This window comes from Cynara cardunculus (genome assembly GCF_001531365.2).
Source record: "Cynara cardunculus var. scolymus isolate 2C chromosome LG 3, CcrdV1, whole genome shotgun sequence".
NCBI lineage: Eukaryota > Viridiplantae > Streptophyta > Magnoliopsida > Asterales > Asteraceae > Cynara > Cynara cardunculus.
Window position 1 is genome coordinate 4,642,717 of NC_037530.1, and position 12,487 is coordinate 4,655,203.

The following is a 12,487-nucleotide window of genomic DNA, read 5'->3' on the forward strand; positions in this document are numbered from 1 at the left end:
AGTACTCTTCTAGTATATATATATATATATATATATATATATATATATATATATATAGGAACAATGGATTCGATGATTAAATATATAGTTTTGAAACAATGAAATTGATGACTAAATATGTAATTTTGGAGCAATGAATTAGATGATTATATATGCAGTTCTGAAGAAAAAAAGAATATGATTTAGTGATTAAATATACAGTTTTGAAAAAAGCGACAACAGCAAGGTAATTTACCAATAAAAACAAATAATTACAAAAAAAAAATCCAATCTGAATCTTACAAACCAAACGTGATTTATAAAGAAATGGATTTCAAATCCTACAAACCAAACACAAAGTATTCCAAATCCATTCCAATCCAAATCTCTCCATGAAATCCAAATCCCAAAAAAAAAAAACAGTCATGTAAACCAAACGGACGAACCCTTAGATTATATACAGAAATACCATGTAAATCAGGTGTATTGATTTTTTTTATCCAACAGAAGGAAGGGATTCGTGACGTTGGATGATTGGTGTGAGAAGGTGACAAGATGCAGTCGTACGTAAACAATAGATAGAGGCATCGGTAGTGGTTCAAGTCCGGAGGTAGAGGTGGAGACGTATGCAGGTGGAGAATGGGTTGCGTTATGTTGATGGTGGTTCAAAGAATAGGGCCATTCTGGATGTACAATGTAATTTCAGTAGTTATTTTTCTTTTCAGCAGTAAAATGCAGTCAGATGTGTAGAACAGTATAAGTGATCAAAGAAAAAAGTAACGAGTAAATGTATTAAACGAATGAACGTTAACATCAAAACATATTTTTTATATTTTTAAAATATAATTTAATATAATTCTGAAATAATATAAAAAAAAAGCCAACAAAACCAAAAGCGAATATTTAATTAAATTATATATTATATATATATTAAAAAAAAAACACTTACTTTGTTGTTTTATGGGGATTACACCTCAATTCCATCCCTTTCCCTTAGACCTCACAAAAATCTAAATGAATCAATTAAAACAAAAACAAAAATAAAAACAAAAACAAAAACAAAAACAAAAACAAAACAAAATATAAACCTTGTTTATCTACACACATTCATTTCCAATTTCACATCTTCTTCTTCTTCATCTTCTTCTTCTGTACCTGCTACTATGCCTAATTGGCTATGGCTGGCTATTATCAGTCACAGTCCAACCCACATACCTCCAACACGATACCCCCTCGATCGAGAAACGGGTTCACCCGCACCCACAATAGAGACAAGATCGACGCCAAAAGAATCGACCACACCACGATGATCGTCGGTACCCCGCTCTGTTTTCCCATCATACCCTTCAAGAAAGGATACAAATGAAGTATCACCCATATCGCGAAAAACAGTCTCCCGAACAACGGACCCCATGACTCGTACCCGTTGCTGATTGCATCCGAAATCCCAACTATCACCCCGATTATGTTGAATATCAACAGGGTTAATGGTGGGATCAACAGGCTCGTCCACTTGAACACGTACAGCTCCGAGAATTCACCATCGTCTCCTCCCTTTGACGTCACCGTGAAGTTGGTGTTCACACCCGCCAACACCTTCAGCAGACCTTGAAACAGAGCAAACAGATGAGCCGAGACACCACCGATAACCCAAAACTGTTCGTTTCTCCATAAGTCGTCTATAGCCACACCTCCCCATTGCATCTCCAAGATACTTGTGACCGCAATCGACAAAAACATGAGCATGAACAGAATGCTTGCGTAGTTGCTTATCTGCGAACAAATACGATATATGATTGAAAAATCCGTCACATAAATGAAACTAATTTCTAGAACGAAAATGTTCGATTTGTTGTTACCTCAGGAACGATAAACTTTCCGGTGAGAAGACAGACGGCTGGAAGAGTACAATAAGCGACCAACGGAATGGATGTCAAAGGATACACGACCGAGTTTATATAAGAAAACCTTTCCAATGGCTTTAGACCACAGCCATAGCCGTACCATATGGGACAATGCCGACTCAGCAAGATCTCGACGGACCCCAGGGCCCACCTAAGAACTTGGTGAAGACGATCCGAAAGATTGATTGGAGCCGAACCCTTAAATGCCGGCCTCTTTGGAATACAATACACCGATCGCCAACCATGGCAATGCATCTTGAACCCCGTCAAAATATCCTCAGTCACCGAACCATAAATCCATCCAACCTGTTTATAAACACGTTTATTTGCAACGAAAAGCCAAGAAACGGATAATTAATTACTCTAAAACCGACTTTCGTTTGTATTTTTACCTCCTTCCCCCATTCGGTTTTATCTTCATAACCACAACTTATGACATGAATGGCTTCTTTCAAGAGTGATGCAGAGGTTGCCCCAGGAGGAACGCCACCGTCTTCAAGAAGCGTCGATGCAATAAACACCGGAGACTGACCGAACTTCTTCTCGAACTTTATCTGCGGCATTAGAGACGTCTTTTCACTATCGATTCCTGCTACACACATCCATGTTAGAGTTAAATACCCGCTCTAAACAAATCGGCCGAAAAAGAGTAAATTGCTCGAAACCCCCCATTATTTTACCTTCGATTCCTTCTTCGATATTCTCGAGCGCATGTATTTGAGTCGAAGCCTCCTTAACTTTCTTGCTCTTCCTCGTGGATTTTCCTTTGCTTTTCTTCTTACTTGATCCGAAACAACAGCAAAACCATTTCGGCAAGCAATTGCATGTTTTGCCAGGGGCTTTCTTCTTGACCGGGGCATCGTATCCGTACAACGCTTGTCTCCTGAAGACACACCCGGTTCCGACATAAATCGGTCCTTGGATTCCATCGAGCCCTTTCATGTTAATCTGAGAAACAAAGACAAAATAATAAATTAGCTTTTCACATGAATCAAATGCATTTAATGAATCTGGTTGGGCAGAGATTGTACATACGTCAAAGAACACGACATTGCGATTCGAATATCTGTCGTGCCGATCGATCCCATCAAACCGTTGCGGGAATTGCACATAGCAGATTTTCTTTCCGGACGTTGGGTCCATCATGAAACACATGGATTCACGGAGGGCCTTGCTGTTGTTTATGTAGTGATCACAATCGACATTGAGCATGTAGGGTGCATTGGTAACTACAGCCGACACTCGGATCTTCAGGAAATAAAACACGAGATTTGAAAGTTATAACCAACATGAAAAAACAGATTATAAAAACTATAAGCTACAAGAACATAGATGAAAATTATACCAAAGAATTCATGGCACCGGCTTTCTTGTGGTGGTCGAACCCGGGTCTCTTTTCACGAGAAACATAAACGAGCCGTGGTAACTCGTTTCCTTCAATGTCACGAACACCATTTTGCCCGAGAAATACCTATCAAATTAAATTCATTAGAATCAAATACATGTGAATAGTCGAATCATTCTTAGGTCCATCATGACCATGGTGCACCAGGGCTCGAACCCATGAGTGTGGTTCAACAGAAGAGAAATTGCACACACACCTGGATCATTCCAGGATGATCCCTAACATTGTTTCCGGGCCACGGGGTACCATCTTGCATCGTCCATCCTTCTTCCGGAACCTTCTGTGCCATAGTCACAAGTCCATTTATTCGTATTTTGAACTCTTCATAGTCCCTCTGCATTTCAAAAACAAGTTCGTATCGATCACCAAAGCAAGAAATATAGCTCTTTTCAAGTTTTACATACAAAAAAAGATTTGAAAAGCAACAAAAACTATACACTTACCTTCATAGCTCGTCGTTCACGGACAAATGCAGGGTGGACTTTGTCTTTAAGATAATCAACCTTCTGAGCAAAATACCACTCGGGAGCACGCGGCTCGATGCTAAACTTCTTGCAAAACGGGACCCACTTCCGTGCGAATTCAGATGTCTCTGACAGAGCTTCGAACGTAAGCATGGCAGCACCATCGTCAGAGACATAGCAAGCAACTTTCTCCACTGGATAATCGACCGCAAGGATTGATAACACAGTGTTTGCAGTAATGAGTGGTGGTTCCTTTAACGGATCGACTGTACTCACGAAAACATCTATAGGAGCTAACTCAGAAGGCTTGCCCTCTTTTTCGTACCTGGATATAAAGCTCATTCAACTTCCAAACTCAAGAGATCAAGCAAGATAAACAGAGCCAAGGGGTCACGTACCTTAGTGACAAACGGTCGAGGTATGTTTCTCGTTCAATTGGGAACCATTTTGGGAATTGATCAAAGATCCATGATACGGCAAACCATATCTCGCAAATAATTGAAGTCATCCACAAAGCGTATGCATCATTGACAGGGTGGAGGATTCTATAGTGAAAGAAGAGCCCAAGAATCACGAGACGAACTATGATCACCATTCGGTATGGACTTATCTTGCTGGAAGAAATCGGTAACTTTCTTGACAGCGGTTGCCTCCCCTCATCCATCCTGCATAATGTTTCAAATTCTACATTAAAAAGATGAACACTCGAGTGATTTTGCTGATTAAGTTCATTTTCAGCACATGTTTCATCAACAAAATTTACAACTTTTCAGCCTTAATGATCACACATCAAACAAATGTTCATGATTAACGAGTTACTAAATGTAGAACCGATAAAAAAACCAAGAAACTTTCTAGTAAAACCAGATCTTTAATATCCACACCGGTAACGATGATACGTTCCGATTCCAGTAATACTATCAATAAAACACGAGCAAGCACTTACTTTGGTAAATCAGGATCATCTGCTTCATCACCATGCCCACCGCCATCACCATCTCCTTGGTGCTTGACCATTTGAAGTTTATCATTCTGTCTTTTCCGCCATTCTTCCATTCTATCCTTCCATGCAACCGTCCCATACCCGTATACCGCCAAGTCTTTCTTAGGATCCATTGGCCTAGGTGGCACTGCACCACCAGCAACCACCACATCAAAATTAATCCAACAACTATGCATGAACATCATAAAGATTCCAACACAGATTAAAAGCCAAAAACTTACATGAGACTGAAGAAGCAGTATCAGAAAACGGCATAGGATGGATCCTTTTTGAACGGTTCATAAACGGTGGGATGATTAAAGCATGCTTATCAGCCGAGATCCCATCATCCTATCAATTAAATTCGACAACTTTAAATAATTAGACAAATCACCAATCTCAAATTTTGATCTTTAAAGAAAATATCAGTCTAATGCTGTTTACCTCTTGACCATAAGTAAGAAGAGGGATCTCAGGGTTCGGATACGCCTCTGAAGGGGTGGCAAAACCAGAAACATTTGATGTTCCACGGCCGATATTAAGGCGGGAAGAAAGCATAGCCTCAGCCACACCATGAGGGTCTCTCCTCTCATTGCTCCCAATATCAAATTCATTATCCAAATCATCAAATTCATCTTCATCTTCATCACCATCCACTCTTGGACTCCCTACAGTTGATAGGTTACTTTAAATTTTCTATTTTTTTTCACTAAATTAGACTACAAAACAATCAGAATTACCCAATTGACAACAAAATTGCATTGTTGGTACCTTTAATTCGCTTAAATCGAGTCTTGCATTGAGGACAAGCTTGATTTCCCTCTCTTCTTTCATATTCATAACAAGGTCTGCAAATGGGGAAAGCACACTCATTGCAAGCAACAAATGGCTCACCATCCACTGTTATTTCAATCTCATCTCCACAAATCTGGCAAATCTGGCCACTCAATTCTTTGACAGAAGTCACCTAAGTAAAAAACAAGATTTAGCTTCAGATCAAGAAATCAAACACCCACCAACAACTCCTCACCTAAAGTCAACTATGAATCCAATGACACATCAAAGATTTGGCAATCACATAGTGTATGGAGCTACCAAACAATGGGGATCTTTTAGTAGTTATCGAATATAGGAATATGAGACTTTTTGGGAAAGAAAGAACAACTGAGGATGGCTTGTGAATTCAAGTAGCAACATTTGAGATACAGATGAACTCAAAGCCATCTTAATTGTAAATCATCGTATTATCGTAAGCCACCGACAGAAATTAATACGGAAAAGATTGAACTTTTCCATCTTCACACTGAAATTCTGATAACAAGAACTTGAACTAAGTTCTCCAGAAGCACGAATCTAGATAACAAACGAAAAACCCAGATGAGAATTTGGGAGATTTAAGAAAGAATCTTTAGACTTACTCTTCCAACTTCATCAGCATTGATTAGAACAAACTCGTTCCTGTTGTGTGAACCAGCAACAAGTCGTCCTTTGGTATCCATTTGAATCGCCAAATCAAGACACGAATTCAATCACTTAGTGAGAGGGAAGAAGAAGGAAAACCCCAATTCACACGACGAATCCACCCATCAAAGAAGTAGTAGAGGGCTTCTTTTTCTCTCTTCCTATCTCTATTTTCCTTTACCCTTTCTCCCTTCTTTTGTACTCACTCTCTTAATACACATCCAGTCACAAGAATCACCAAACCCACATTAAGAGAAAAACAACAAAAGGGCTGAAAATGAAATGTAAACAGCAAATACGTGTGTAAATTTGTAAAAAGAAATGATTAAACAATCAAAAAGAGGTAAAATTTGTGATTGATTCTTTTCTTGAGAGAGAAAATGGAGAGATTAAGAGAGTATTATATGAGTGCTGGTGTATGCATCAAGAAGAGATCTCGACAAGTTGTTGGGTTAAATTCATAGAGAGAGAGAGAGAAAGAGAAAGGCGTTGAAAGTTAAACGCGTAATACAGAAGGGACACAGATCGGTTTGATGGATCTGTCTTCTTTTTGATAATTGTAGAAGTGTGAGTTGTAATTTGGGAAGTGGGGCCTGGCGGAGAGGTGGAGGTTCGCGGTGGAGGGTGGGTCCCACCAAAGGGTGGTGGTCGGAGTGGGAAATGTCGGTCGACGGCCGGCTGAATTTATTATACACTAAAACAAAATCCCTAAAAACCACTTCACTGTGAAGTGTTGTAGCAGTAGCAATTATTGGAGTGGGGTTTTGCGATATCACTTTCTACTCAATGTTGTGGGGTGGGGATATTTGTATTCCTGTTTACGTATAAAATACACCCTTTATTTGTAATTATTATTATTTTTTATTATTATTATTAATACTTTTCTTTCATTTAATCAACTCTTATTATTATTATTATGAAAATGTAATATTTTCTGTTTATAATTTAATCTTATTATTATTATTTTTTTATTAGTATTTAATATCTAAGAATAAAAAACATATTATTTTTAAAAAATAATACGAATATAGATAAAAATAAACTATTTCATTTTAAATTCTTAATTTTTTTATTAATATATTTTTTTCAATATTAACATCATTTTACATTTATTATTATTATTATTATATAACAATACCTTTTATATATATTTGTATTACAAAAATATTATTTTTTTATAAATAAAACATAATGCAAATCTAAACTAATTTATATTTAAAGTTCTAATAAAAGTTATTTTCTGAATTTTTAAAAATTGCTGAAAAATTGATGAAATTATTATTTGAATATCTAAAAACTTAAATAAGAATTGATGGATTATCTTTAAAGGTTTAAAATCAAAGAAAGATGATGGATTATTTTCTAATTTTTAGAGTTGCAGAATGATTAATGATATATATGAAAATATAGATAAAATGAAAATTAAGGATTAGCATATGAATTTTTAAAGTTTTTGTTCGATTTTTATATGGACAAACCGTACGACTATATACATATGGTTAAAATTTGTAAAATTACAAAATAAATGATATATTATTTTTTTATAGATAACAAGGCATATTATATTGTCTTTCTAGTTTGTTGATTTTAAATTTGATTAATATATAATACAAACAAAAATTATAATTATTATAGACTAATAAGTATTATTATCTATTAATTAAAGGGACAAATTGCATGAAAATGTAACGTATTTTAACTTGATTCATATTTTGGATAACGTATTTTTAAAACTTCCATTTTGTTATCTAAGATGTAAAGTTTTAAGCATTTAAGTACCCGGTTAACCGGTTACCATGTTGATGTGGCGAGTGATGTGGTATCCAACTCATTGTTAAGATATATATGACGATATTACTCGCCACATCAACATGGTAACCGGTTAATGTTTTTACCGGCTACCCGCTACTTAAATGTTAAAAAATTTACATCTTAAATACTAAAATGAAAGTTTTGAAAATACGTTACCCGAAATATGAATCAAGTTAAAGTACATTATTTTTTCATGTAATTTGACCTAATTAAAATACAGAAAAAAGTAAAAGAGAGGGGGGGGACATAAGAGTAAGGGGTCGTTTACCAAACACTTACCCGGCAAGTGCTTACCGGTAAAATTTAATATTATTATTTACTTACCGGGTAAGATTTTAGTCCACCAAAACAACATCGTATACAACAATTTACCCGGTAAGCGCTTATCGTGGTAAGAGACGTTGCCTTCACTTACCGGGTAAGACTCTTGGTCCTTATCTCGCTCTTACCGGGTAAGATTCTTGGTCTTTATCATATTCATGCTGTGAGGTAATTTTACTTGATAAACCCTTACCCGTGTAAGCGTTTGGTAAACGGCCCCTAAAAAAGAGATGTGAAATGATATCATTTTTCAAACTTGTAGGTTACTTAATGTTATTTATTATATATTTTTTAACTTTTTTAATAGGTAAGGCCCACAAATAACAACCCTTTTATTGTGTCAAATGAGAGAGAAACGTCCTATTTAATTTAATTTTTCAAAAAAATATATATATAATTAGATCATTATAATTTCTATTTTAATTTTTTTTAACATAATATTTTAGTCGTATAAATTTTATTATTCTATCTTTTTATAATTGGTTTTCAGATTATAATAATTATTTAATGGAATATTGACCTACTATTAAATGAAAACTTGAATAAAAATGAATTATCTTACCGTTGACACAATTGACTGATATAATAATTTAATTTTGTTTTCTTTTGTAATTCGACAGTTCATAAAAACCATATTTCAAAGATCGAATAATATTACCAAATGGTCTTTGGCATAGCGATATCGTAGTCTCTGCTTCTTAGGAGGTCAAGGGTTCAAACATCACCACAAATGAAGAGGGTTTGTCGTATATAAATATTATATACTTCAAAAAAAGATCGTATAATATTGTCAAGAATTAACAAGTTGTGATGGGTACTTAAATGTCATATTAATACTAGTAATTGTAATCAAAGCGGATTACAGTTAGTTGGGTAAAATATTAAAACCTTGGACCAATTCTTTTTATTTCGTTTGAAATGTATATAACAGTAATGCGATATTAATTTGCCAACAACTTAATAAGCCTCTTGACGCTCTTAGATTTATCCATGGACTTCGTTTGTCTTTGTTGATTATTTCACCTTCTATATTTAACATCACAAAGTCTTAAAAACAACTCATAATGCATTAAATACTACTATTTTATGCATTCAGTCTTAAAATCTCTTAATCTACAATTAAAATAACATATAGTACAAGTTACCAATGCACATTCTTACCTCTTCTTTTCGTGTTTCCAAGATACTTTTGATACATTTCACTTATGCGTTCACCCTCTCATACAACTGTTTAAGAATTAAGCACCGTATGTCAATTATCATGATAACTTGTCCATATGGTCCTCTTTACGTTGTGGCTATTTAATAAGGTAAATCGATTTGCATTTTTGGGTTGTTTTTAGGCTAATGCATGTTATTGCGAATCTTTGGTTGTATGACGTTTTGTTTGTGTTTATATACAATGTGCACTTAGGGTTACAAAATTTGCCTCAATTGTTAATCGGAAGTTATATTTGTTTATATCTATTATGGGCTTGTATAGAAATGTGAGATCATCGTGATGGTAACACAAATTTGTTGGAGATTAATTCGAATTTAGTTATGTTTATTGAAAATTGATAACCAAACCGAACTAACAACTACTAGCAGTAGTAGTGGTAGGAAAGTGAAAATGATGTCGAAGCTGGCATTAGATGATTAATGTGGCAAAATCAGCCATCTTTGTCATTTTACTATTTATGGAAATGTTGAAATTGTTGATATGCTATGAATTTGGTATTAACGGACTAAATTAATTCACATTGCAAATCTTTCAAGCTAAAAAAGAAGCATATGATCCTTTATTTGTCGTTTAGCGTAAATTAGAAAGTATGACATCGTAGGCAATGACATCTATCATATTAAAGGATAGCGGTGAAATGGAAATGATGAGGTGAAAAACTTATTTTACGAGAGACCGAACACTTTTTCATTTCGGTCACAAACTAATGTATACATACATGCATACATATAATATATATGCATACATATAATATATATATATATATATATATATATATGCTTGTATGTATGTAACTTAACAAGGTAGAGTTTTGGTATATCTCAAAACATATGTATCTTTTAGATACATTACTTGTTAACGATTTTATATTACCTTATAAACCAGATTTATCAAAAGTCTTAAAAACAATTTTTAATGTACAAAGTACTATACATTTATGCACAAAGTCTTAAAAGTCTTAAAAAAACTCATAATGCATTAAGTACTACTAGTTTATGCATTCAGTCTTAAAATCTACTAATCTACAATTAAAATAACATATAGTACAAGTTACCAATGCACATTATTACATTTTCTTTTCATGTTCCCAAGATACTTTTGACACCTTTCACTCATGCCTTCATCCTCTCATACCTCTATGTCTTCTCCACACCCCCTAAAGTGAGATTCAAACTGATATTCACCATGAGTTATTTAAAAGTTCTCTTATTCATCTCTCATTCAATTGCTCTAGAACTTTTGGTCTCGGTCTCGATCTCTTAAATCTTTGCTCTTGTTGTAAATCGAACACATATGTGGAGTCGTTTAAATATGTTGGATTTTAAATATATTGGATTTTAAAATGTCATACAATTTTTTTTCATCAATATACTGTAATTGAAACTATAACTCTTAATTATTCAAATTATATTAATATGTAAAGACTAAGTGTAACTTATATCATCGTTAAATATTCTCTAATAAAACCAGTAAAACTTCAAAATCGTTAAAATTCATAGCTCCTGCTGCATTGCGTGGGTACACAACTAGTATATTTACACCAAGGACTAGTTTTGAAAAGATTTTGTTGACATAGGGGCCAAATTGACAATTTTTGAAACTCCTTATTGTGATAGACAGGGAACATCCACTCATTTAATTTTTAGTCTTATTTTAATTTAAAATATAAAAAATTGTAATTATTATTTTATAGTTGAATCAATCAAATGCTTCATAACAAAATAAAAAATAACGAAACTTATTAATTTAAACTTGTCAAAATGAATAGTATCAAATAAATAATTAATATTAATTAGAAAATAAAAGAAAAAGAAAAAGAAAAAGAAAAAAGACATGTGTTGAGTAAAAGAAGCACATGGTTTTTCTGACAAAATCTAATATATTCCATCTGCTAGTAAATGGAAATTTTTTTTGTAATTGTGTTTGTTTGTCTTCTTACTACATAATTAAATAAATATAAATAAAAACAAAAATGTACTGTCATATATTTTTTATTTTTTTAGTATTTTTATTTTATAAATAATTTATTTAAATCGTAAATAAAAATGCTAAATATTTTCCCTTAATATTATTATATTGTAGAGCACATGATATTATTGAGAGACCATGTTATGTTATGTTATTAAAAACTATAACGAATTTAAAAAAAAAATTGTAAAATAAAAATAATGTATTTAATTGAAAAATCCTAATTGTATAATAAATTAATTTAATAAAAAAAGATAAAATATAAATCTACATAAATATTAAAGGAGAAACCAATGTTGATGACTTAACTTCTCCTAAGGGTTGAAAACTTATTTATCTTTTTTTTCATTCATTCTTCTTTAATATGTTTTTTTTTTAATTTCACATTCTAATTTTTATAAACATTGATTATTCATTTATGTTTGCATTTAACACAATCTTTTCATTTCCCTCACTCTTCTATATAAATTGTTCATCATTCAATCTCTTTTTCTCAATATCTATCACTTGGTTTGTTTTTATTTCATTTTACTCCATCTTCATCACTTGATTTTTTTTCATTTCATAAATTGTTATTTTTCAACAAATCTATTTTCGAGTTTATTTCGAGAAGACTAATTCAAGTATGCGTTCCTTTTTATTTTTATTGGGATTTTAGAATTTTGTTTTTTTTTTTACTTTTCTCTTCTACGATTTTACCAAGTTTTTCTCAATGAAATCTTAGAAGTATTACAAACCATGATGTACCCTCAACAAATTTCAACATATTTTTGTAATGATTATCGTTTTCAAGTATACTTTGAGAAAACTAATGTGTGTATGCATTACTTTTGACTTTTATTGAGATTTTTGAAGTTTTTTTGTTACAATTTTTCATGTAGCATCACCAAACTTCAACATGCCCTTTTTAATGGTTATATTTTTTTCAAGTTCATTTCGAGACGATTAATCCGAGTATACAATTCTTCT

General features: G+C 33.2%; 1 protein-coding gene across 2 annotated transcripts; it reads right to left on the reverse strand.

Annotated features, from left to right (window-relative positions):
* Positions 1-924: 924 nt before the first annotated feature.
* LOC112510472 (cellulose synthase A catalytic subunit 2 [UDP-forming]-like) lies at positions 925-6,653 on the reverse strand. Of its 2 annotated transcripts, none has more exons than XM_025115894.1 (14): positions 6,153-6,653; positions 5,506-5,701; positions 5,179-5,402; positions 4,977-5,085; positions 4,699-4,882; positions 4,151-4,417; positions 3,732-4,077; positions 3,485-3,622; positions 3,229-3,354; positions 2,919-3,131; positions 2,564-2,831; positions 2,276-2,472; positions 1,839-2,189; positions 925-1,752 (listed from the first exon to the last, which is right to left on the reverse strand). In XM_025115894.1, the coding sequence occupies exons 1-14, from the start codon at positions 6,231-6,233 to the stop codon at positions 1,171-1,173; spliced, it is 3,282 nt and encodes a 1,093-aa protein (XP_024971662.1). In that variant the 5' UTR covers positions 6,234-6,653; the 3' UTR covers positions 925-1,170. The 2 variants fall into 2 exon arrangements, with proteins under 2 accessions (XP_024971662.1, XP_024971661.1); XM_025115893.1 differs by having other exon boundaries at positions 2,276-2,475.
* Positions 6,654-12,487: the final 5,834 nt, after the last annotated feature.